We start from the raw sequence: 26,212 nt of genomic DNA, 5'->3' as shown, positions 1-26,212 counted from the left end.
GGAGGTATGTCTACCTTTTTACCATACTATCCCCAGTACCTAACACAGCGACTAATGCATTGAATGAGGAGCAAAGATATACCCACCCATTGTGAGCCCGCATTTTCACTAACAGGAATTCACCCTAAGGAAATAATCAAGAATGTACCCAAATATCTAGCCATAAGGATAAAACAGAGCTAGGCAAGAAATTGGAATCAAATGTTCATCAATAAAGGGGTTAAACTAAAATGACGCTTTCAGTAAAAGTGATATATTCAACAAACTGTAAGTGGAAATTTTTAGAATAAATGGAGGAAGAACCTATAGATTTGGAGACTCGAGACATATTAGCCAACTGTAATGAATTCTGATTTGAAGAATCTATTTTAAAAAATACATTTTAGACAATTGGAAAAATCTAAATACTGACTACATGGTTTATAGTTTAAGGAAGTGTAATATTATAATTGGGCTTTTTTTTTTTTTTTTAAAGAGTCCTTTTAGAGATCTACACTGAATGATTTGTTGGTGAAATGTCTGGGATTTGGTTCAAAAAAAAATCCAGGGTAATTCTCTCAAAAGTGATGTAGAACACTTAAGGACTTAGGAATCTGTTCTCCATTTATTGACAGAAGTGGGTAACAAAACAGTCTGATCCCATTGTATATAAATTTACACATACCCAAAGGTCTATAAGGGTATATAGCAAGGAAGTAACAGATTCCTCCTCAGTACTACCCAGTATTACTGATGAATATATTCTATAATCTGCCCTGTTCAAAACAGTAGTCACTAGGCAGATGGCTAGTGAGTTCTTAAAACATAGCAGTGCAACAATGAACTAAACTTTTAAAATTTTGTGTAATTTTAAATTTCAATAGCCTCACGTGGTTAGTGGATACCACAGTGGACAACAAAGGCAGATGATGGAATTATGGATGATTATCTTTTTACTTATTATTCAAACATTTTTCTACAATGAATAAGCATTATTTTGCAATAAAGAAAAAGTAGCTGTTTTCATTTAAAACATTTACTATTAGTGTGGGTTCTCTTCTTCAAGAATATTCTGAAAATGAATAAAATAAGTTTATAGAAAAGTTTTATGTGTCTGTTTTCAATTAACTTTTAAAGGAAAGTCAAAAGCAGGCGATTGATTCACTTTCAAGTCTGCTCTTTCAACCCCTCTATTCCTTCAATCTTAATTCATATAAAAATCTTTGTTTACTAAAATGATTGAGGGTGAATGTGTTGCCCAGATTAGAAACTTCAACATATATGTCAATCATAATGACAAGAAAGTAGAGCTAGGGCCCCCAAAAAGCCTTTATGCTTTTTTAGCTAATGAATTAAGAGACATATAACTCTATGATCAGGCAGGAGAACATTTTAAAGATCAAAATATATTTCTTTATTGAAGCAATCAGCAAATAAGAGCAATCTGGATCAATTTGACAGGGTGGAAAAGTAAGATAGGACCTTAAACATGACAGTTGCTAACAGATATATCTACAGTTGTAGTTTACAATAAAGTGGAAATCTCAGCATAAAAGAACTAGGCCAGAGGTGAAATTTTTATTGACTTATCATAATTTTTCAGCATACAAAGTATTTAATCAAGTGTAATATTTACAATTCTTACATAATGTACATTTTAGAATAACTATAAAGATACTTTGTTCCATTTACAATGACAAACTACAATAAAACTACATTCATGAATTAGATACAAATCCTCTACATACTAATAAAAAGTAAATGAAGTGTTGGTTAACATTCTTTAAAAAAAAAACCTTTTCACAGGTAGCAAGAAATATTACATGTAATAAGTCTTTACGGCTGGAATGATCCAAAATACCACAAAGCACAAGTAAACACATATAGAAAAGTAGCTCATCATTTCCTTTGTGTAAAATAAATGATGCCAACGATCTTTATAATGTAGCAAGCTTTCCCTGTTTAAAATTAACACCCAAAAATGGTGGGAGGGGTGTTGAAGAAAAATAAGAAAATATAAAGTGTAAGATAGTGAAAAGGCCAATACAGAGAAAAGTTTAATCAAACCTTGCTCCCACCCCCATTATCTCATTTTAAGTATATAAATTTATGTAAAAAGAAAAGGATGTCCACAAAACCATATTTGTAGATGTCAGGATTCAACAAAACTGAATCCAACCCCCTTTTAGTTAGTTTCCTTGGGAACAAGAAGTTGATAAGTATAGGCATACCTTGGAGATACTGTGGGTTTGTTTCCAGACCACCACAATAAAGGAGTATCACAATAAAGCTAGTTGAAATCTTTTTGCTGATGGAGGATCCTGCCTTCAATTTGTAAAAATGCAACATCTGTGAGGTGCAATAAAACGAACCACAATAAAATGAGGTATGCCCATACATGGTAAGTTAAAATTACCTTTGTAATGTTTTGCCTTTGTTACTGCTTGTTATTGCAAAAATGTAAATTTTCCCACAACTTAATGTCCTCAAATCTTAATCTATTCCTTTGAGGTAATATCCAGGTTCTCCAGAATATTTAGAGTCTTTATTATCAAAACACAAGGAAAGCTGGCAGTCATTATCAGATTTTGCTGCTTTACAACGATTTTAAATCATTTCATGATACAAGTAAAGTGCCTCTGACTAGCAGGAGTCAGTCAGACAGGCATTCTAGTGTCATCTACACCACTAAACAGAAAACCAGTGACCTTCTAGGTAAAATAAGAGCAGCCCAGGATCAAAGAGACAAAGTTGGCACTCTTAGAGTAAGATATCAGAAGTCCTACTGTGAAATCAGGTGAGATAAAATAATGTCAAAGTAGGTTGTGAGCAGCAGAACAGTATACAAAGGGATATTGTTATAGTTTCACTTTGTTTCATCCCACTCCTTTTATCTGTGAGGAGCTCTGAATACAAAAAGAGTTGTAACTACTAGTCAGTGCTCTTTCCACTATATCATGCAGGTCTGAAGTCATTCTGGACAAACAGTTATATAAACACATCATTTTTCCAGCTCATGCACATAGTCGAAAGTGCTAGCAAACAGAAGAGTTAATTGACAATCTAAAAGTGATTTGGGAATCTCTTATTCAAAATGGGTAGTAAAGTTAGTCAAATTCAATTTGGTTTATTGTGACCATACTTTACATGTATAAAGTTATATTTTTAAAGTATCGCTTAACACATCATAAACTTAAATTGTCCAGATTGTAAAGGTATAATTTTTTTTTTCAAAATGCACTCATGAATAAACAAAGTACATATTCCAAATTAAATCTACATGTTTTGGAAAGTAAACACCAAAGTTCATTAAAATCTATTCTGAAGACCAGTATAAATCAGGCAAAAACCGTAATGTAGTGAATCCCTGGAAATTCCTGAATTTGTAAGGACTGTACCAAAGGTAATTTTTAAAACCTTAGAAATCTTAAACATGTAAATGTTACAATGAAAAACTGCGAATAACTACTCGATTACCTGTAGTCTAGTTCTAACATGATATTGCATCTAATGAACTCAAGAGTGCAAACAGTCTTATTTTTATGTTAATCTAACCTTTAAGCTAATGAGCTAATGATAATAAGCTAACAGAATAATGATAAGGGATCATAAACTGCTATCCACAGATCAGTTAGGGAAGGAAAATAAAAGGTGATCACACTGACTTATAAAGCCCAAGAGTATAATTAACATTGTTTACTCTATAATTTCTCACAATATATTGAATAATTCACAGCTAATGAAACTCAGATTTGTTACATAGCTATTAACTGACACACCTAAATTTACCTTGGTAACAGCTAACCTACTTTGTAACTACTTCTAATATAGCCTTGCTGTTCACTATATCATTTTTGCCAAATTTAATCCAAATTGGGTCTCAGCATATTCAATAAATCAAGCCACAGAAATGTGTTTTTGTAGTGCCAGGCTTTCTATATTGTTAAAGAGTTTGCTTTCTCTCAAGATATTCAGAACCATGATCATCTTTAGTGCACTTCAAATACATCTCTAACCACTAAATTTAAGTAGACACTAATTACTGCCACACTAACAACTCATGACTCAAGCCACAGGAGGTAAGAGTGTCATAAAAAGAATTGCTTCACAACCAGAGATCCCAGAGGTTTTTCTGAAGCACCCAGGGCTGGATCCAAAAGGAAAACTGCCTAGGCTTCCTCTTATAAAGGTTAGGAGCTTTAGAAGTGAAGTCCTAGGATTAAAACAGGAATAGGCACTACAAAGGAAAGTGAGACTCTCTCTTATTTTCTTTCTGTTTTGTTTGTTTTCAACATATTTTCTTATCCTTGAACTTTTCAAAAAGTTAATTTCAAAGTACACTCTAATAAAAATGTTATAAATCAGACTTTTGTCAAGTCAAATGATCTGTGACTCTGAGATGAAACAGGAAAGATTTAATGTTCCTGTCATTATTTTAATTACAATATAAGGCTTTGGAAGTTAGCATTTCCTTAGAAATAATTCATAAATAGTTTTTATCCTTATCTAATATGCAGTGATTATTAGTAAATAAGCATTATATGCATGCAGTTTGGACTAACAAATATGGAATATTTTCTGTGATATAAGTTTATTTTAGTATAATTCTCATTTAGTCAGATTCCGTTTTGATGGTCAATTAGCTTATAAAACTCTAGTTATTGGGGGGAGGGTGTTAGAAAATGTATTATTTACCCAATTAAATATAATTTCTCTACTTATTGATAACCCAAGTTTAAAAACCTCTTATTTAGAAACTATCAACAATACATGTAACTTACAAAAGAAGATTAAATTTAATTGTTGACAATATTAGAAAGAAACTGTAAGGCAAATTACTAAATTTAGCTTATACTCCTGACAAGATATGTCAACCAAAGATAGAACCAGATTAATTTGTAGCACATACATGGCAAATTAGTATACCCATAATATTTTGGAATTCGAGGGTCTGTGATTCACATAACTAAATACTAAAGCTATAAGGATGCTATAATTTTAAAGAACGTACACTGTGTACAATAAGTACACAGGATAGATGTTGGAAAAATTAAAAAGCAATTATTGCTATATATTTTAGCAAAAGCTAATAAAAACATGAGGTTTTTCCTCCTTTTACAGAGATTATTCTTTCACTAAGAGCAATAGCAAAAATGTATCTTGAAAAGGACAAATTTCAAATATAAAAATGCTCTTTGTTATTTAATAAATCAACTTTTCTGGTGAAAGTTACTATCTGATGAAAGCATAATTTTGCGACATTCAAATAACCTTTGAAACAGTTTTATTATGTCAATAGATTTGTCAAGGTTTTAGGAAATCAACCCAACAATGAAGAATTACAACTTCTATAACTGAGCTCCTTTTGGTGATTTAAAAGAAATTTTAAAGGGCTTCTTTTTGCTTCATAAAATGAAATAAATCTAAAAGACTGAGTTATGTCTACCTGTACAACCATTTATATGTATGTTCACAATGTTAAAGTACTGGACAATAACCAGACATCTAACGAATATAACTGCATTTATGAGCAAGTGGGGAAATATATTCTCTAGTTCTAATAATTGAATTATATATTGTGTGTATGACAGCTAATCTACCAAAACAAAACAAAACACAATTTCAGAACCACTAAGAATCATCAGGGAAACTAAAAGAAACGACATATTCTCAAGGCAGGCAGAACAGTTGCTCCCATTTGATGCAGACATGCTTAACTGAATGATCCTGGGCATGATGCATAGGAAAAAAAAAATCAATACCGCCTACTTGCAAAAAAAGAGATTGTGTCTACACACTTAGCGTCTTATAATCTAAAGATGGCTTCAGTCTAGATTCAACTTTTATTTAAAAAATAGCCCTTTAAACAGGCTTTTTTTTTTCTTTAATAAAAGAGGTCCTCACATAGGTTCCTCTTCCCACTACTAAAGCCTTATGTTTTACTTAATAAAAATATCAATGAATGGGTACCTTTTTTCCAAACCACTCAATAGCTACTAAAATTAAGTAAGTAGATTTAAAGCACTAAAAGTTTGTGAGTTTTCAGACCTACACACTAGGGAGTCACCAGCTTTAATATTTTCCCCTTCTTAAAAAAATTCAGAATTTCTGTGAATCTTGCTGGAAACGATTTAGTTTCTCTGGATTATTGGATGCCATTTGGGAAAAATCACGAAATATGTCCTGATAAGTTTCATCACCTGCATGAAAGTAAAATAAGGCAACTTTTAAAATTTATACGATGAAAGTATTAATAAACATTCATTTTTATGACTAGTAACTATTTTATAATTCATTATATTAAAATTTTGTTCAGATGAACGTTTTTGGAAGAAAAAAAGGTGAACTAAATATAAATGCTGGAAAAGTATATAGTGAATGAAAAAAATAAAAACTATACCTGAAAAAAGCACCTCAGATGCAGCCACAGAGGAAAGTTCAGAGTTAGAAAAGAGCAAAGATGCAAGTGTTTTAAAGCAATGTAAAGAAACACATTTATTAACACATGAGAAATAAAAGTCATTCTAAGTGAGGTATAGTAAACAAGGCATTCTTTAAATAAATACTTCACTTGATCAAGACCAAAAGGAAAGACCAAAAACAAATACTAAATATTTCTGATGGATGCAAGTTATTAACAAGACAAAACTGATAATCAGGTGAGAGAAAAGCCTATTTTAATATTATCTTTTAATTAAAAGGCATTTTAATTTAAATAGCATGTGAAAAATTTTAATGCTTAACTAAAACTAATGTACCTAAATCCACTGTTTACTAAATTGATGAAATGATTAAGCCTAGAAAATGACTATAAAATCATAATTTCACATTTAGTTAGAAGGTTTTTGTTTACTGTAGGTCATATGAGCAAGAATGCTATGACAAAATGAGAATAAATACCAAAGACATCTGTTAAAATAGAATAATAAACTCATGTATATATATACAAATATGCTTGTAGAGAAGTAGATTATAGATATTGATACTATAGCAGATTGAATACTATATTTCTTGCCATGAGAAACTAAATATGTACACAAATACAGATTATTCCTCAAAGGATCTGTATAAAGAAATATCTTATTTTTAAGATCAATAATCCATCATGAATACTTCCTATTAAACATTAGCTTTATACAGAAGCTTGGCATAGTTGTTTTCAAGATTGAGACTGTAAAACACTATCTTACACGACTATGGTTGCAACATGGTTTTATAATTATTTCCCATAATATACCTTGCATCCATCTTATTACAAATTCATTTGCTACAGCTGTTAATAGTGCAGTAAGTTTTGTCAGCTTTTGAAAAGCGAGATTTTTGAGGCAATAGATGTCATACCAAAAGCTAGAGAATTAGAAAAAAGTTGGAGGAGGGGGATAAAGATCTAGTAAAAAGGTCTAACAGCATAACTCAAGATTTTCAATAAAAAAATTTTAATACTTTTAATATTTAGTCTACGTAAAAATCGAGTTATTAAAATCTCTATATAGTTTTCATTTAACCCTGGAAATTTTCTCATGACCTGAATCAATCGATCTACTTTAAAAAGAAAAAATACAGTAAAAAGAGAATCTTAAAAGGTTGGCTAAAAGTAACATCTAACTCATATTATTGTTACCAAAACAATAAATAAAGGTTGATATGCTGGAACAACTGGTAAGACAATCCAATTATACCCATGATTTCTTAAGTTTACTCCCACATTAAAAGACAAAGTACAATCTATTCCCATTTTTAGCCATTCTAAAAGGTATAAAATAAACTGAGAAGAGACTAACATTAAATATCAATTAAGAAACCATACAAAATATTTAAAATTTTTTCTTATTCTTAGATGTTGAATTAAAATATTTAAAATATTTATTGTAAACATTATAAATATTTTTAAAATACTATTTAAACTGGAGAGTCTGGAATTTACTTTTCAAGAAAGTGTAAAGTGCAGATTATAATACAAAAATACCACACTGATTTTACCATTCAACACCAGAAGTAACTTAAAAGGCACACATTTATACATTCAAGAAATAGGAAGAAAGATCTAGCAGACACTAATGCCAAATAGTTTACAGATAGCACCAGATGAGCATTCTTAAGTATTACAACAGTACAATGGCAATATATGGCTTCTACTATTAGCAATGCATATTTTGTATAACAAGCTGTGGGATTTTTTTTTTCTTTTTATGGTTTTCCAGTTTTTCTTTTTAAATCATCTAGTTCCTATTACACAAGTACATTTTAGTAGAACCATTGTACCATGCAAAAAAAAATTATATGATATTTTATTCACTGAATTAAATACTTCCTTGAAAGAAAGTGTTGGTGCTGCACTAATCATTGGTTTCACTTACTGAATACATTTTAAAGGAGTTAATACAATACAGAAGGAAGTCTCACTTTCACACACACGCACACAAACTTTTTGTTAACATTCAGTTCCTAACAAAACATTAATTAATGGACTATCAATATAATATCTTTCTTAGGCCTCAAAATATGTGCTCAAAAAGCAAATATTACAATAACAGTAGTGACTAAGACATTTAATCTAGTTAACACAAATTGAACTCCAATGTGATTCTTTAAAATTTAAATATGATTTTAATAATTTATCATTTTTCCCAAGGCAAATATAACTTGTCTACACTAGAATACATGAACAATAACTTAGAATATGTTGCCCTGGAACGTTCATAGAAACACATTTAACAGTACTATAAATGGTAAACAACTAATTACCCAATATTTGTAATGCTACATTATATCCTTTAAATTACTTAATCAAATTCTATTTCTCTTCAGAAAGTTAACTTTTCTATGTGCCTGGACATTTCTGAGTTTTTAAAATGTGGACTATTTCCACTGACAGTTTAAAATACTTTTTGATTTTTGGTGTTCTGAATCATCACTGCAACAGCAGTTATGGTGATCCCAGATTTGGCTAATTTTGCTCTAGACATGTACTCCCCTCAAGGAGATGGCAGCATGTGAGAGGCCACTCCAGGTGATCCTGCCCCTTTTGGGTTGATTACAGCCTACTTTTATAACTGATTAGATCAGCAATCAACCTTTGCCAGCAACACAATCACATACATATCTAGTAGTGGTTCACTAAAGCAGTGATTTTCACTGGCTGAGAAACTGCCAACAATTAAGAGGAATCCTAGAGCCAGAGACTGTGGAAACCACCAAACTGGTTCCCAACAATTGGGAGCGGGGCATGGATTCTCACTCAGTGCGCCTCCCCTTCCCTCTCCAGTCCTCCTAAGAGTTGCAGAAACTGATAAAGAGCAATACATCTTCTCTTCAGGAAATGTGTGCTCTTAACATCACCTTGCAAAAAAATAGGGAGTCTGAGGTCAGGGTTGTAGATACAAAATTCAGAAGTGGGATTTCCTAGAAATAGGTCCATGATTCCCAAAGGTTATAGCTGAGTCTTTTAAATAGTATGGCTCTTCATTATCAAAAGATTGAAAATACTTGCATTTTTAAATTACCCAGAATTCTGAAGTTTTCTTTCTTATGCTAGGCAAAACAACAACAACAAAAGATCTAGATAAAATAATGAAACGAAATCTATGAGAAAAATTTATAGTGATAGGTAAAGGGGAGAAAAAGAGCAGACCTCCTGCCTAAGGAACACGTCTGCTCTCCAAAGACTCCAAAACGAAAAGCAGCCAGAGAGCAGCTGCTGCGCGGTTTCACCACGTCACTGGGTTACGTTACAAAGCTGTTCTGCTTCAATATGAGACCCTCTAAATGAATTAAAAATCTAATTATTATCAAGACGATCCTCAACTAGATCAAATCTCATTTTATTCTACTGACACACCATTTCCAGAATTCTGATTCATTTTTTAACCTCTAAACTGAAATTTGAGAGTGGTAGGAAAGCTTGTTTTTCAAAATGAGGCTTTTTTTCAAATTTTCATTCAAATAAATTGCAAAAAATCTATTTTTCTATGGCTAATAGTAAAGTATATACTCATAAACTTATACATAAAATGACAATGAAAGAGACATTTGAATGCTTCTAAATGGCGGCAGAAGCCCAAGCAATTTGGGTGGAACCACAAGTTGCAAGAACATTGAGGCCCTGTCCTTTCAAGCTTCCCATCTCCAGAGAAAAGTCGACCACTGACCTTCTGACTAATCAGGTGGGTGTGTAACTTCATCAGCAAACACCTTAAGGAAAGAGCAGCTGACCAAACATTTACGTTTAAAATTTCAGGGAAAAAAATTTGTTTAACTTAAAATCTTGAAGTTCGCTCTTATCTTACAAATATCAGGTCATAGCCTTTGAATAATTTTTATTTTAAAGTGCTTAAACACAAAGGCTTCAAAAATGGCCTACTAATACTATCACTTAAGTATATCTGTTACAAAATTATAACTTATTTAAAATCTAACACTCAAGTTTAAAACAAATGGGTGAAATTCAGAATTAATGCTGAGATTTCACCCTTAATCAGCTCTCTGACATCTTGGTATATCATGAGTCAGTAATACTGTCTGATCCATAGGATTAAAGTGGGACACCCTAGATTAGAAGTATCTAGATGAAGTTTCTCTATTCTCAAAGCGCTTACTTGTTTCCTATTAAAGTAGACCAAACATGAGTAGCTAATACTCATGAGAAAAGAATGGCCCCTTATTGATATTAATTATATATTAATCCAGTTAAAATAAAAATGGTTGAAGTTAGTACAAAGTACAGAAATTTCAAAACATATTTAAACAGGAAGAATGGATGATATTATCAAGCCGCTTTGAAAATAATATATTAGTATCCATTGAAAAAATCAAATATACCGAACGGTCTCAATTATTTTAGTCATAAATTCCAGAAAACTTTTACTAATATGTATATGAATTTAAAACAGATAAATTAGTAATTCATATACTCAAATTCATGAAGATCCAATTATTTCTTATGTTCATCAAAGTGAGGAATTTGATTAACATTTCTTCCTTTTCTTAAAGGTGAAAACTACTCAAAATGAGACGAGCTAATCCTGAGTTAGATTTCTCTATTATGAATAAGTCTACTTTGTCATCAGGTTCATGAAATATTGTGCAAAATATTTTCATTTATCCAATAGATATTGTACAACTGCTTGAGGCAAAGCTATAAAGTAAAATGAGACCTTTTCCCTTTACCTCTTAAACTAACTCCACTCCCATTATGTACTTAACTGGTAAATTTTATTTTTAAACTTTCAACTCATGTCTAGATCACAGTACAAAACTCTTCGTTTTCTAGCTATTTTCCATACTGACTTTTTATATGCCAAATACATGGTGACTTGTTTTTTCCCTGAACACAATTTATAGGAATTCCCTGAATAACAAAAAGAAAACCATTTTGTTATATTCACTTGACAGCTAAAGAGAATTTCAAAAAGAAAATGACTATTGTGCTGCTGTAAGTGTATATAAAGATACATTATCATTCCATTCACTTCACTGGAATGTATGTGGAAGACATCTGTACAGCAGATAAAGAAGTCAGCAGCTAGAGTTAAATACATCAAGTAAATGTGTACTATAATAGGAATAGTTATAGATATTTAAAGGCCCAGGAGCTAGCCATCCCCAAGAATTCAGTAAGTACAGTACATACCTAACAACTCACAACTTACAAGTAAGTTATAAAAACTCTATAGTACTAAGTTAGTTTGCTAAAGAACTATGAGTCCTCCAATTGTAAACTGATAAATTCCTGAATGCATTTCTTATACTGCATTTCAGTATGGTTGTTAGTAGAATATTGACCTGGCTGTCCATAAAGTCCTTCTGATTCCCGCATCTCTTCATTCATTCTTGCTAAACGTAACCTAAAATTAAACAAAAAGATTTTAGGTGAAGCTATATAATATTAATATTCATAAGCTAGTGAATTATATGAGCAGGTAAAATATGTACTGATATATTTTTTTCTTTTACCAATATTTTCCACTAAAACAAATAGGCTTTTAGTTTATCAGACCCAGCAATCTGAGATACAAAAAGAACTGTGTTTTACTTTATACAATTCTCACAAGAGAGACAATAAAAGATTTCTAACAAGTGCACTTCAGCTCTGTTTAAGCAGGATTCTTTCAGCACTTCCAGTAGCTTGCTTCCTCCAGACTCCAGAGAATTCCTGGCTTCTACTGCAACCTATCAAACTTTAATGGCAACTGCTAAAATTATTACTTCTATAGTATGGAAGCAATAGCTTGTCATAAGGTCATTCTGCTTCACTCTGAAGTGAGGTAGTTCCAAACATATAAATCTTATGGGTTATCTCTAAATACTGGTAATATATTTTGATATACAAACATTATAATCATGACAGGTGACCAAGATTTTTCCCAAGGTTACCACATTGATTATATACTCTTTTGGGGCTATTCATCTTGGCAGCAGGAAGACATGTGGCATTGGATTAAGAAGACAAGAATTTCTTCTCATTTTTTAACAAATTGTAAGCAACATTTGAAATAAGAAAGTGTTCTACTTTGTATTACTCATCTGTCCTTAAAGCCACCAAACACACATCACCTTCCTAAACCTCTACCACCCTCCTCTAAGATGCTCTCTCTGGCAACTACAGCATCTGATATGGGCTTTTCTTATCTTCCAAGTACCATAAATCCCTTCCATCTCCCTTAATTCTCCCTTTAGTATATGGACTTTTCAGAAAGGACACCTATTTTCAAAAAAAAAAACTTAAGTGTTCACACAAAGTAATATGAGAAAATTTTGATAATTTGGGAACAGATACCTTTGAGGAAGAAGGGCTATTCCTGGGAACCCTAGAAAACCAAGTTTTGTTTCTCTATAATATGCCTACCTATTATTATCTTTCTCTAATCTATATGGATTAATAGTTCTAAATTTTTCTACAATAGCCTCCACAGCAACAGTAAGCCCTCCAGTGGGGAAAGGAAGTTGAGTACAGAGAAAGTATGCTGGTTTTCTTTTTTTTTTTTAATTTCACAGGGATTAGGGAGGGGTAATATATGGCAAGTCAAGAATTCTCAGTGGGAGCTCAGGAGTTCAAGGCAGTCATTGGAGTTTCTCTTTGTAAGTGAGATTCAATAGTGTGGATTGAACTCTCTCTACTCATTTAACGGGATCAACAATTCTGGGCTTCATTCAGCCCAGAATGAAAAAAGTGACTTCATACAACATATGTTTGAGATTTCCTACATATTAATAATATGCGGTGAAATCACATTTCTAAATTCCAAGTGTAAGAAATAACTTTAAGATGAAAATCAAATTAAGAACTCAAGTTTCTTTAACAGATTATATTAAATTGTATTCAAACATTCAAAAACAACTATTTTATCTTTAAAAATAGAGTATTCATGTGAATAATTCTTTAAAAAATAAGTACAAACAATCCCTAAGAATTATTGTCCAAAGGCAATGAAACTGCAAAAGTTACTAACATCAATGTAGGTGTCCTCCCTCCTTATAATCCTCTAATTTTTGATGTAGTAGAATAATGGCCTATTATTATATCAATCTAACCCCTACCCCAGTACTGGACAAAGAATTAAAGAATCCATTTTAAAGAAATGATTGGTTTTCTGTTCCTACTGGTCATGCAATATAACAGAGGTGGCTAAGAGCATCGGTTTTAGGGCTAGAATTCATGGTTTCAAATGCTAGCTCCACCACTTACTCATTTTTCAAATTATCTGTGGCTTGGCTTCCTTATAAAATGAAGCTAATAATAAGAATACCAAATAAGTTCATATATGTAAAGTGCTTAATACATTTAATGAACTTAGAGAAGTACACAGCAAAAATGGTAAACAACCAGCCAAGTTTAAAGTTCACACCCAAACAGGAAACTCTATGTTAAAACCCTGTACAAGTAATACATTGTATGGGAAATAATCAAGTAAAAAAAAAAAACACTTACAAGGTCACTATATCAGCATTGGCTGCTTCCACAGCTATACTCAAAGGGTCTTTTCCTTCTTCATCAGTGGCATGTTGATTGGCACCTCGTTTTAGGAATAAACATACCTGCCTGTTTAAGTAAATAGCATTTTTGAGATATTGCCATTAAGAAAGAAATTAGTATTTATCTTAAAAAATAAAAAGTGCTACCTAACTTTAAAAGATAATATGTTCATTAGGAAATTCTTATTCATTCTACAAATACTTATTGAACACTTGTAACAATAAAAATTTACCATAATCAGCATTTTATAGATCTTGAGATATTTTCATATTTAACCTGGTGCTATATAGCATAGTGACATGTATAAAGAATATCATACAAAGATGTACACAAATTCTATAAACTTAAATAAAACAAAATCACTCAATGGCATTATCTGGGAAAGAAGGAAGCCATGGCAGTGGTAATATCATAATATATTAATGATAATACAATAGCAGAGTGGGAAGTAATCCTTCCACTACTCCACAAATACTGTAACTTGAAGAAACTGAAAAAAGTGAAAAAATAAATGTAAAAGAATGAGTAAATGGAGTCTATGAAGTAAAATGGGAAGAATTATGATTGTTTAAAAATACAAAAGATGAGTTAAATATTATCATTTTTTAAGTATAGAAAAGTTTTTATGAACTGTTTTACGAAAAGTTTTATTGAACTGAATCTCTTTGCTGATAGAAAGAAAACAAGCTGTGATAAAATAGAAGATGCTATAAATATAAAAAGAACAGCTTCTTGTTTGTCGAGGTAATAAGAATTGAATATCCCAAGATATTTTATTAAAGAACAATCACCTATGATGCAAACTTTTAACATAAGGCTGACATTTTTACTTCATTTATACCCTTTAATAGAAAGTCCATTTTCATGGCTTTATTGTTCTATGAGTCTAAGTATTGCTCCAGAAGCCACAACATCAAGAGCACAGACTAAAAATTTACTACAGAATTTGACTTTAGCTACCCTGTGGGAAAACAAAAATCTCCAAAGTTACAAAACTCTCCCAAAACGTGTGTTATGTATATAATGTATGCATACATACACAAATACACACGCAGACTTAAGTCACCATAACTTTAGTAACAGTTTTAATACTGCAATTCATCTACATAAATGACAAGTTCAAAGTAACCTTTGCAATGTTTTTATCTGAAAAGTAATAGCTTTTTTTCTGAATGAGGTTTTTAAAATTTCAAATTCCATCATGACAATATAAGTCATAGCAAAATATACCTTTACAAACTCTAACTAATGACCTTAACCTTAGTCTAGCAAACCACACTACTTTCATTACCAGAATTCACTTCAAGAAAAAACTTTGAACACAATCAAAGCGATGCTCAGAAATCACTACTAGCTGCTGCTTCTATTTTCCAACCCATCTCAAAGCAAAACATTTCAAAGCAATATTTTCAAGTAAAATCTACTTAAATATGTAAGCATTCCAGCCTACCCTGTGTGCCCTAAAACAGTGGCATGGTGCAGTGGTCCCCGCCCTTGTACATCTCTTTGGTTCACATTAGCACCATTCTGTAGGAGAAACTCGCATGTCACCAAAGAGCCCTTAGAGGAAAGAAGAAGATAACAATGTACAAAAAACCAAACATATTTATATTTAAAACAGTGTATTTACTTTAATAGCATTTCTATTGCATTCTCTCCAGAATAGAAAATACCCCCTTAGCAAAAACAGAGAAATGATCAATTTTATTATTTCTTCCCAGGAAATACTTCTAACAGGATTCAATTTGCAGTTTGTGATCTAGCAAAACGCACCATTTTCATTACCAGAATTCTCTCAAATTAAGAAAAAAAATTGAGCTTACACAATTAAAAGGATGCTCAGAAATCACTACTAGCTGCTGCTTCTATTTTCCAATTCAACTCTTAAAGCCAAAAATGCTAAACCATATTCCAAATGAATTGTGATTTTTTTCGTTTTACTACCACTGAAAAGGTCAATGTACAAATCCATACCCCTAATACGGCTTGAATAAGTGGTGTTGCTTTGTTTTCCTCTGAATTAGCCCAGTTCACATCTGCACCATGAGCCAAAGCCTCAGCCATTTTAGGAAGATTTTTTTCATATGAAGCCCTATAAAGCTGGAGTCCTGGATTAAGATGTTTAGAGTCAAGTAACACAGAAGAATCTTGCCTTTCTCCCTCTGAAAAGTAAACACAAAGACATCAATAAACATGAGCTCTTGATGGGGAGGGAGAGAATAGGAAGTTATTATTTCACAGGCATGGAGTTTTCGTTTTGTAAGATGGAGAATTCTGTGGATGGAGAGTAGCAACAGCAGTGACTCCAACAGTGTGAACCGACGTAATGCCACTGAACTGTACACTTAAAATGGTTAATGGTAAATTTTATGTTATGTGCATCTTACCACAATTTAAAAAAAAATGAACTCTTAATTGTATCACAATGTGAAAGTTGAGATATAAGAAACCACTAATTTAACAAAATGAGCTGATGAAATATTTTCACAAAGATATTTTATTTCTAGTGATTAATCATGCCCCAAACAATCAACGTTCTTCTTTTATAAGGACAACGATTGATATGCCAGGCCTTTGTGGTCTTCCCAGTATCCAACAAGTAGATTAATTACTCTGTTCTAGGTTAAAATTAGGTTCATTCCTATAAACCTGGGTTTAAGCACTCAGAATAGGCAGTACGAATCCCTGAAGAATTTTACTACCAGACTACATCTTACTTTATTCCTAGGATGGTCCAATACCATCACAATTTACAGTATAAGCAATTAGAATAATTTGAAGAATGTTTACTACCCCGAGTAGCCTTCGAGACCAAAATCACTGAAATCCTGAAGGAGAGAATATAGGAGTAAAGCACAAGTGAGAAGAAAAATCTAATGGGGGAAGAACTGCTGAACTCTTTCTTCTAATAAAAAAAGACAGCCACAAAAAAAGATAAAGAGTAATAAGACAGTTCATGTGGATTAAAAATTATCCTTAGGTATTGACAAGGCACTTTTTGCACATATCATGAGGCTTAGAAGAATGTACGGTTATGAGAGAATTTCCAAACAGAAACAGAAATAATTGCTTTTCATTTAACTGTATTACTCCTCCCTTAGTTCCTTCCAAAAGACAAACCACTTCTTTTAGAAATTATTTAATCAAGACTAGGCATTTACCACATGCATTTTTCAGCAAATAATACCAATTAACATTGAATTTGACCGAAACTCACCAGGGTCATATAAACTATTGGCTGACACCGTGGAGGGTAAAGACTCTCTTCCATCATCAGAGCTCTGCTGAATTCCACTGTCATTACTTTTGACTGTTTTAAAGAAAAATCAGCTAATGATTAAAGTCCACGCCATTAAGAAAACAATCTCCCACAAAGAGGTTTTAAAATGAGCTCTGATATGTCAATGTAAACTCAGCCACCACCAGTAGAATACATTTAACACAATTTTAATCCTTTCGAGCACTTAGCTTATCAAAATATGAATCAATTGGAAAGCCTGAAAATACACTTATTTTCAGAGTCGTAACACATCTCATTACCCCATTATATGTAAGGAGTAGTAAAGAGCTTAATTTATTGTGTGACTACAAGTAATGTGTAATTCTGAGACAATGGGTAACATCTAGAGAAATGGCCACACCGCACAATGACCACTGGCACAGACTTGGAATGCTCCACAAGAGTAGTACTTACTACTACGTAGTTTTGAAGAAGTATCAAAGTAGGAGAAGAGTGAATCTAGCTCATCAGGACAGAACAGAGACTCCCGCCTGGCCTCGTCGCTATTTACAGCAACCACTGGGGACATGCAAGTTAGCAAAGCACAAAGCAGGCCGTAAGAAGGGAAAAGGGCAGGAAAAAACGTTATTGGGAAAAATTTAGGAGGAAAAAATAGGAAGGATATAAAGTGGTTAATTAGATATTTAGGGCTTTTTGCCATGATAGAGTTATAATCCCCATTTCCCCTTGCATTTAAAGCAGTTTTTATTCCTTAGAATATACACATTACCTAGAAATGTGAATTACCAAGACACTATTTAAACTTAACTATTATAAAGATATAGAAATCCAATTTTTCCTTACAATATGTAGAAGGAAACAGATTTTTAGCATTTAAAAAAATCTACAACGGCTACTAACATAGAGATTAAGAAAGTGATGTCAGTTTTTGAAAATATTTATATGCACAAGTGAGCTGTAATACCTGAACTTAGGGAAGATACTCTGACTTGGTCACTTGGCCCAAGTTTAGAAATGCTCAGCCTCTTTTCTTCGCAACTTTTGGAGACAATCTTTTTTTCCTGCTCAGGAGGTGATGACGATATAGAATATTTATCCACAAATTTCCTCTCCACATATTTTGCTCTGATATATGCCTCTTTCTCCTGTCTGGTATACATAAAAATGTCATGATATTCTGCTTAATCTGTGAGCATAGCTAATACTGAAAATAAGCCATTGTATATTGAATATTTCAAAGAAAGTCAGTAAATGTAATACTAGTTAAAACCAAATTTGTGACATCACACATTTTCTTTCCAAATATTTAATGAACTATAATTACATAGTCAAATGAAATATAATAATAAACTGAAAAATCACATATTAACATGGCACTTTCTTATTCTCTTAATTTCTGTGCTCATTCATTTCTATACATATTCTCTTTTACTTTTTACAGAGTGAAAAACATTACTAAGAAAACTATACAATTTTATAAAAATTAACTTTAATTTCATTTTTACTCCAATAATAATGTCACATACTGAACTGTCACTATTGATGGTCATACTTTTTCATAAGACAACTACTTTAAAACAACGTGGTATTCCTAACTTAAGGGAGAAAAAGATGTCACTTTAAAAATTTTTTATTTATTATACAATCATAAAATGACAAGTCTGTTCTATACCTTTTCTTACTTCTATCCCTTTAAAATACTTGGATCTTGGCTAAAATAGGATATTTTCAATGACTACAGTAAAGCACGTAAAGCTAGGCTTTAGCAAAAAAATACTCTTATTTAAGTGATTTTGGTATACAGAGCAGTAACTTTAAAATAGTATTGATTATACGTAAGGATTTAGTCAAACATAAATTCCTAACATAGGATTACAGCAAATAAAATTTTAGTGCTAAAAATAAACAATCATAAAGACTAAAAACAACATCAATGACAAAAAGGAATTATGTACCTGGAAGGCACTCTTAGCCACTTCATTCAATGAGCCTCATATATAAAAATGGAAGTATAATTTCAAACACAATTAAGTACTCTCTGATACCTTGTCACCTTTAATTCTTCGACATCATAATGCCATGTATAAAGTCTGTGATTAACAAATATTTGCTGAACTAAGTCACACAATGTAAAATTATTCATCGTACATGGTAGAAACGTGATCCGTGGACACAACAATGAACAGATTATCTTTTTCTAAAGACTGGCCATTAACAGAACTTTGGTCTACTTTAACTGCTAAGAACTTTTACATTCCTAAATTGAACTTTAATTTTTAAAATTCTCTCTCATCTGGAGATTATAACTGATTATATGATCAATAAAAGATAATTATCTAATTGACATACCCAAGAAAGAGCTACATTTTAACAGAAGCAGTAATGATTTCTTCTAAACAGTTTGTCTCGGTGTTATATATCAATTATAGTTAAATAAAATCATAGCTATATTCCTGATTGACAGGGGTGGGGAGCAACACAACTGAAATAGTACCTTTGTCCTGGTTGTGGTTTCTTTATTCCCATTTTTCCCAAATTAGCTTCATAAACTCGATTTATAACATCATTCCCCAACTCACACATAAGCTGTTTGGGAGGAAAACAGAAAATAAGCCATAAATTCCTAAAAATACTATATAAGTCATTAAAGCAAGTACAGCTAACTAATTCCTTTTGCATATTCTATAACTGCTCATTCCACAAAGAAGTTTAAAGTTAAAACAAAATGAGATAAGGACTGAGAGCAATATCACCATTTTGCCAGAATACTGCTTCTAGAAGATTACCACTCCTACAATAAAGGGTTTCTCCTCTCCCACCTTCTACTAGTTTTCTGTGCCTCCACTATAGCTAGCTCAATGCTGTATATTACTCACAATGTCTGGTAAATTAAATTTAAAAAGAGGCCTAAGGCCAGACGGGTAAAGTTTTAAACAATTCAAAATTGAAGTAAATTATTTTCTCTTTGTACTTCATATATTATTTCAAAATATTGTGTATAAAAGTTTCAGTCATACATTTTTAATGTATCAGTTCTGTATCAACCAAATTTTCTAAATTGAATCCACTGACTTCAGATCTACACCGAAAGTTGATGCAGAAATTAGATTTCCACCCCTGTTCCCCCATTTTCTTCACCTTTGAATTCATAACAATAGAATCTATGTAAATAGGGTTCTACCTTAGGAGCCTATTTATCATTTTCATTTAGATGTTTATACTATAATTCCACAATGCCTTTTACATAATTGACAAGATTACCACTTTACCAGTGGAGTGAAATAAAATCACAAGCACATTAAGAACACAATTTTCAGACAAAATAAATGCAGAGTATACTAAAACCTTTAAACTAAATGGGGAGAATTAAAAGGAGCATACTTTAACTGTTATGAGTTCTGTAAATCTTATCAGAAACCCAGATGTGATCTAAAATTATTTATAACATTTACAAAGATATGAATGCTTACACTTGGATAAAGGATGTCTTAGTTTAATGACAACGACCCTGACAAATGTAAATCTGTACATGGTCTTATGCTAAATTAACCCAATGAAAACCACATGCTATATCCATCCATTATGGAGTTTATTATAGCAATATGTCTTATATTTTTACCAAGAACTTACATAATTATAAAAGATTAAAATTAAGGCACAGAATCTAAGCTATTTTTTGAGGAAACATAAAAATGTAGGAATGCTGGTTTCCTTAAAAAGTAAACTGACTTGGAGTTAAGAGTGCTACATAAACTTAGCAATTTTTAAAACAATGAGAAAACACCAGGTTTGTCAAAATAGCCTCAGATATATTCCAAGACGATTTAGTTTATTGTTAGCATTAGGAAACTCATCCGTTTGTAAACCAAGATTCTAAATTCCTGAATCTTTATATGAAAATATGAAATATTTTTAGGCAAATATTTATTTTACCTTTAAAAGTTCAGGCTCCCAGGTGTCTAAAGTTAAGGAACGTACTTTTGAAAAGTGAACTCCAAGACTCCTAAGTGGAGAAAAAAGACTTTGTTAATATATAAAACTATCAGTCTCTACTCTCTTTGCATACTATGCAAATTATTTTTCTCTTTTAATGAGACATCGTCTCTAATATAGCCTTCACCACACATAAATAAGGACAGATCTTCTGATTTATCATGAATGGTGAACTGAAGACTTCGAAAGCTCTTCACAAACCAGAATTTTATCCACATTACAAAAGATACAAAGATACAAATGGCAGTCAAAGTAGGCTAGTGGTAAGGCCTTCTAACCAATGGGACATCATAATTTACTATGTGTGTTTATCCAAAAGAAGTCTGTCTCCCTGGAAGGCCTACCCACCGGTGAATCCCAGAACATTCAATACACAGGGTGATGCCCAGGTTGATGCTGGCCCACCGTGGGTCTGCCAGACCACAGTCACAACAGCTGGCATTGCCAGGAATACATTGGACACGCTGCAGCGCACTTTCTCCTTTCAATAATTTATCTTTTGACTCATTTCCAGAATCCAGGCTTCCTGTGGATGGAGATGATTTCTTATCCAGTTTCTAAAAGAATTAAAAATTATTTGTTAAAAAAAGACTATAATACCATGTTGCCTACTACATGCTCCAAACAAAAGCTTCCAATCAGTAAATTGAAGGCCTAATATCGGCCTAAACTAGGCACTGTTCTAAGCATTAGAGATTTAAGAACGAAAAGATATAGTTCCCTCTATTAATTGGCTTTTAGTCTTGTGCAGAGAAATATATAAACATTGAATATTATATATCTATAATTTATATGTATAGATATAGAGATGAATATATAGGTATCTATAATCTATATATGGTATCTATATCTATATATCTTTATAGATATCTGACACAATGAATATATATACAAGATAGGAGGTCAAAGAGAAAAGGGAACGCTAATTTAACAAGCAAGATAAGAGACAAAGGGAATAAACATGAGACTATTAAAACTCAAAAATAAAATATGATTTTATACCAAGTTTTTCCAAGGTATTCAATGAACTGCAAGCAAGTTGTTTCAACTACTGCAGTGAATAACTGCAAAGAGTACAGTCTTTTACTAAAGAACACATCAATTACATTATTTTAATTACAGAGTGAATCAACAGTGGAACAGTATCTAAAATTTCATGGGCTATTAGGAAATCAGGAGAAAAGCAAAAGGTGGCAGATAAGCAAAAAGCTAATTTTTACATGCAAAGTCTATACCAACAGTGATCAAATACAAAGATGTAGTTTGGGGATCCTAAGCAATTAAAGATATGGTCTAAAAGTATTTAGGTTTAAAAACATTCCAGTTTTAACAAGCCAGCATTTTAGTATAGAATCATTAGAAATATAATTTGGCCCTTGCCTTGCCCTTCCTGAAAACTCAATTCAACAGCTGTTAGGTGAGGCAAGAAAAAAAATATGGAGATATGGTATATGGTATTCCAGAAAGGACCGAGCTGAGTGAGAATATCCTCAAATGAGAGTGACGCCATGAAGGTTGTTGGGTCCCAACCAGGTTAAGGATGGTAACTGCATAGGGGAGACAGCCTAGCAAAGACAAAGTGAGAGCGTGAGGAGGGAGGAGTGTGGAGTGGGAGTGTCACAACTGTGAGGTATCAGAGCCTGAGAGGGGTGAGGGGGCAGGGGGCAGTAGAGGAAGGATATTGGTTCCAAACAAGGGGACTAATCATATAAACAAACATGTTAAAAACAAATGGGAGCCAGATTTCTCATTGCTGAGAAAGGAGAATATGGAAAGGGAGAGAATTATAACAAAATCTGCTGCATTAGAATAGAAACAAAGATACCAACAGGAACACTAATGGTTTTCAACGTAAGTAGATATATAAAGAAATACATATGTAAACGTGTATATCCATATATATATATATATATATTCCTTTAGCTTGGTTTCTAAAAACTATTCTCCACCAAAAGGAACCAAGTCTTTAGAGAAACTGTTGATTTTAGAGCTGGTGCAGAGAAAGTACAAGATGAAACCAAACATCTCACCATGCTAGAAAATAAGGAAGAACTCAAAAGATGGATGGGAACATGTCAAAAGGATACAGAAGACCGGGCTCTACTGGCCAAAATTGGGTCAATTTGAGCAACAAGACAAATAATGACAGTAATGGATTATAACACATTGAATAGAATAGGGGCCTATACTGACATAATAAAAATATTACAGCGTGATAAGGATGAGAATATGTACATAGTCTCAAAGTATCTCTCCCACAAAATACTTACTTCCTACAATGGTAACTTTACAGTAAATAAGTCTAGGAGAGAACATCTTAATCAAATGACCAAAGGTAATATCACCAATAATGGGACAAATCAAAATCAAATGCCACCTGAGAGGATACAGTGAGAAGAACACAGCATCATTTATATAATATTCCTGCCAAAGATATATAACCTTCATGAGTAAACATCAGACAAACCCACACTGAAGGACAATCTACAAAACAGTCTATAACCTTCAAAACTGTCAAGGTCAAGAAGTTCAAGGTAAGACTAAGAAAGTATTTCTGAGTAAAGGAAACTGAAGAGTCATAACAACTAAGTGCTACCTGTGCTTCTGGACTGGATCTTTTATGCCACAAATAACATTACTAAAATAACTGTTAAAACCTAATAATGTTTGGGAATCAAATGATAATAATATATCAATGCTCATTTCTTAATTTTGATAGCCATACCATCATACATAGAAGAAAGTCCTAGGCAGTGGGAAGTACTCACTAAAGAAATAATGGGTGAAGAGGCATCGTGTTAGCAAATTACTCTGAAACAGTTCAAGGGAAAAAATTATTTGTACTATAATTGGAACTTCTCTATAAGTTTGAGATTACTTCAAAAAATTTTTAAAAGAGGTATAATCTGTTTTACTAGAACATGTTCAATAATTTGAATTAGCTCATAAGCAATTATCACACAGGGAAAGGATGTCAATATAATGCAGAAATCATTTGGTTCATTCCCTATGTTCCTCTATTAGTGAATGCTGTTACACCAAATTAGAGAAGTTGAAAGCAAAGTATACTAATACAGCAGAACTTGAGCTAACCACTTCAAGGAACACATGACTGAATATGACATCCATGCCCTTTCTTGGCTCATTTTGGTCACGTGCTCTGACTTGGAAGTTTATTGCATTAGTCTCCTTGATCTTATGTATATTGTCTTTGTCATCATAACTGAGTAGCCTCAACCCTTCTGTATCCTTCCATTAAAGCTATCTTCAGTTTTTAAAGTCTTATCTACACTGTAGTATTCATTCATTAGGAATCCAACTGTGCCAGTATTTTTATTGAGATTCTGAAGTTCCTGAAAGAATTATAGTTACAAACTTACACAGGTTTTTAAGTCAGTCCTATCCCTATTTATCCCATAATCCCTATTATTTCTAGTATATTTTTCTGCATAATCCAAGTAATTCAGCAATGCCACCAGCTTCTTCATCAAGATGATCTAGATACACACCCAGCTTCTTCATCAAGATGATCTAGATACATACCTAATTTTGTTTCTTTTCAAAGCTTTGCTAAAAACTAGAGAATGTTTTAAAAGGCATTACCCAGAGCCCTTATTAGACAAAGATGTAATAATTATTGTAATTAATTGGGACCTGCTGTATTTACAAAAATCTATGAATTTATGATACCCAAAAAAAACTAGACATCTGTTCCTACTTAAGGTAGCTAATAAAATAACCAAATGTGATAATTAAAGCAAAAAATTAAGCATTTTACTACCATAATTAATAAGTTCCAGTTGATGAAAAAAAGCAATATTTCACATAAGAATGCAAGTTAATAAATGTAGATGGACTGACAGAATTAGACAATCATCATTTTGCAATTTCTAATGAAATAACACATGCAGTTGTAAAACCATTTGACGAATGGTTTATGGAGGAATAGATTTTACAGGGTCAAAGTAACATGCAGTAGATTTGTCACACAAAGTAACAAAGCAGATTGGAAACAAGGGAAGAAATGTAACTTTACAATAAAGGGATCATACTGTCATCTCCCTAACCCAATGTGTCCACTTCATCTTCACATAGAAGCCTGATCTTAGTATTAGCAATGGTTGGATAACCAAATATTGTATGTCTCCTGTTGCAACATGACGTATACACATCACCTATGATATAATCTTATAAGATGAAATTCTAGAGGAACAACTAATCTGATCTGTCATGAAAAAAAAGAGTTGTTCTTTATTGAAAGACTTGAGGGACAAAACAACCACATGCAATGATCAGTCATAGATAAGATCCTACTTTGTCCAATAGGTTGTAAAAAACATTTTTAGGACAATTGAGAACATGTGAATATAGATGAGGTGATAGAAGATATTAAGAAATTGCTATTAGTTATGGAATGTCATGACATCTGTAATCTACTTAAGAAAATTTTAATATTTTTTAATTAAAAAAATAAAGATTTACTCAGAATAGGGATGACAGTAACGAAAATAAGGGCAACAAAATCTCAAGAGCTCGAAAATGGGTAGATGAATGGTAACTGAACAGACCATGGCCAAATCTAAGGAAGGTAGTAAGAAAAAGCTAAGAGTTCAATTTACATCTCATAATATTCAAAGAGCTCAAGGACTTATACCAGCTAACCCTGGAAGTGGGGATGAAGGTAGGAGGAGTGATTGTGTAAAAAGCAGTTAGATCCCAAGGTCCCCTCCCCAACTCCACACCATTAGGGGACTGCTCTCATAAACACAAATAACTGAAAGTTTATTCTCTTGTAAAATAAAACAGAGAGTCTCTGTATGGTATTTACCTAAAAGGTGGAAGGCAGAGGATTAAATGAACAAATACACAACGAATGCTGAGACACCCAGCAATAAGCTTCCAGCCTGACCCTTACCTCTACACAGGTGAGTGTTCTCTAGGGAATCACATCAGCTGAAAATACTCTAAAGTTCCTAACTCTGCTTGTTCCTCAACAAATGGTCCAGACTTCAGCAAAGCTCACAGTC

The 26,212-nt window shown here is 32.4% G+C and overlaps 1 protein-coding gene across 4 annotated transcripts in view; it reads right to left on the bottom strand.

The window, feature by feature from the left end:
- Positions 1–1,369: 1,369 nt before the first annotated feature.
- Positions 1,370–26,212, bottom strand: part of ACAP2 (ArfGAP with coiled-coil, ankyrin repeat and PH domains 2) — a 138,784-nt gene continuing 113,941 nt past the window's right edge. For 3 of the 4 annotated variants that reach the window (XM_011381250.2, XM_011381241.2, XM_011381267.2), the window contains 10 exons: positions 21,534–21,742; positions 21,126–21,195; positions 19,687–19,778; positions 18,157–18,341; positions 17,169–17,261; positions 15,926–16,113; positions 15,402–15,511; positions 13,907–14,017; positions 11,761–11,822; positions 1,370–6,179 (listed from right to left, as the gene is read on the bottom strand). In XM_011381250.2, coding sequence (XP_011379552.1) covers positions 6,079–6,179; positions 11,761–11,822; positions 13,907–14,017; positions 15,402–15,511; positions 15,926–16,113; positions 17,169–17,261; positions 18,157–18,341; positions 19,687–19,778; positions 21,126–21,195; positions 21,534–21,742 — 1,221 coding nt within the window. In that variant the 3' untranslated portion in view covers positions 1,370–6,078. The remainder of the gene's footprint in view (positions 6,180–11,760; positions 11,823–13,906; positions 14,018–15,401; positions 15,512–15,925; positions 16,114–17,168; positions 17,262–18,156; positions 18,342–19,686; positions 19,779–21,125; positions 21,196–21,533; positions 21,743–26,212) is intronic. The other variant, XM_011381259.2, reaches the window with a different exon arrangement.

This window comes from Pteropus vampyrus, unplaced genomic scaffold (assembly GCF_000151845.1).
Source record: "Pteropus vampyrus isolate Shadow unplaced genomic scaffold, Pvam_2.0 Scaffold14, whole genome shotgun sequence".
Taxonomy (NCBI): Eukaryota; Metazoa; Chordata; class Mammalia; order Chiroptera; family Pteropodidae; genus Pteropus; species Pteropus vampyrus.
Note: the sequence above shows the minus strand (reverse complement) of the source record. Positions and strands in the feature narration are given on the sequence as shown.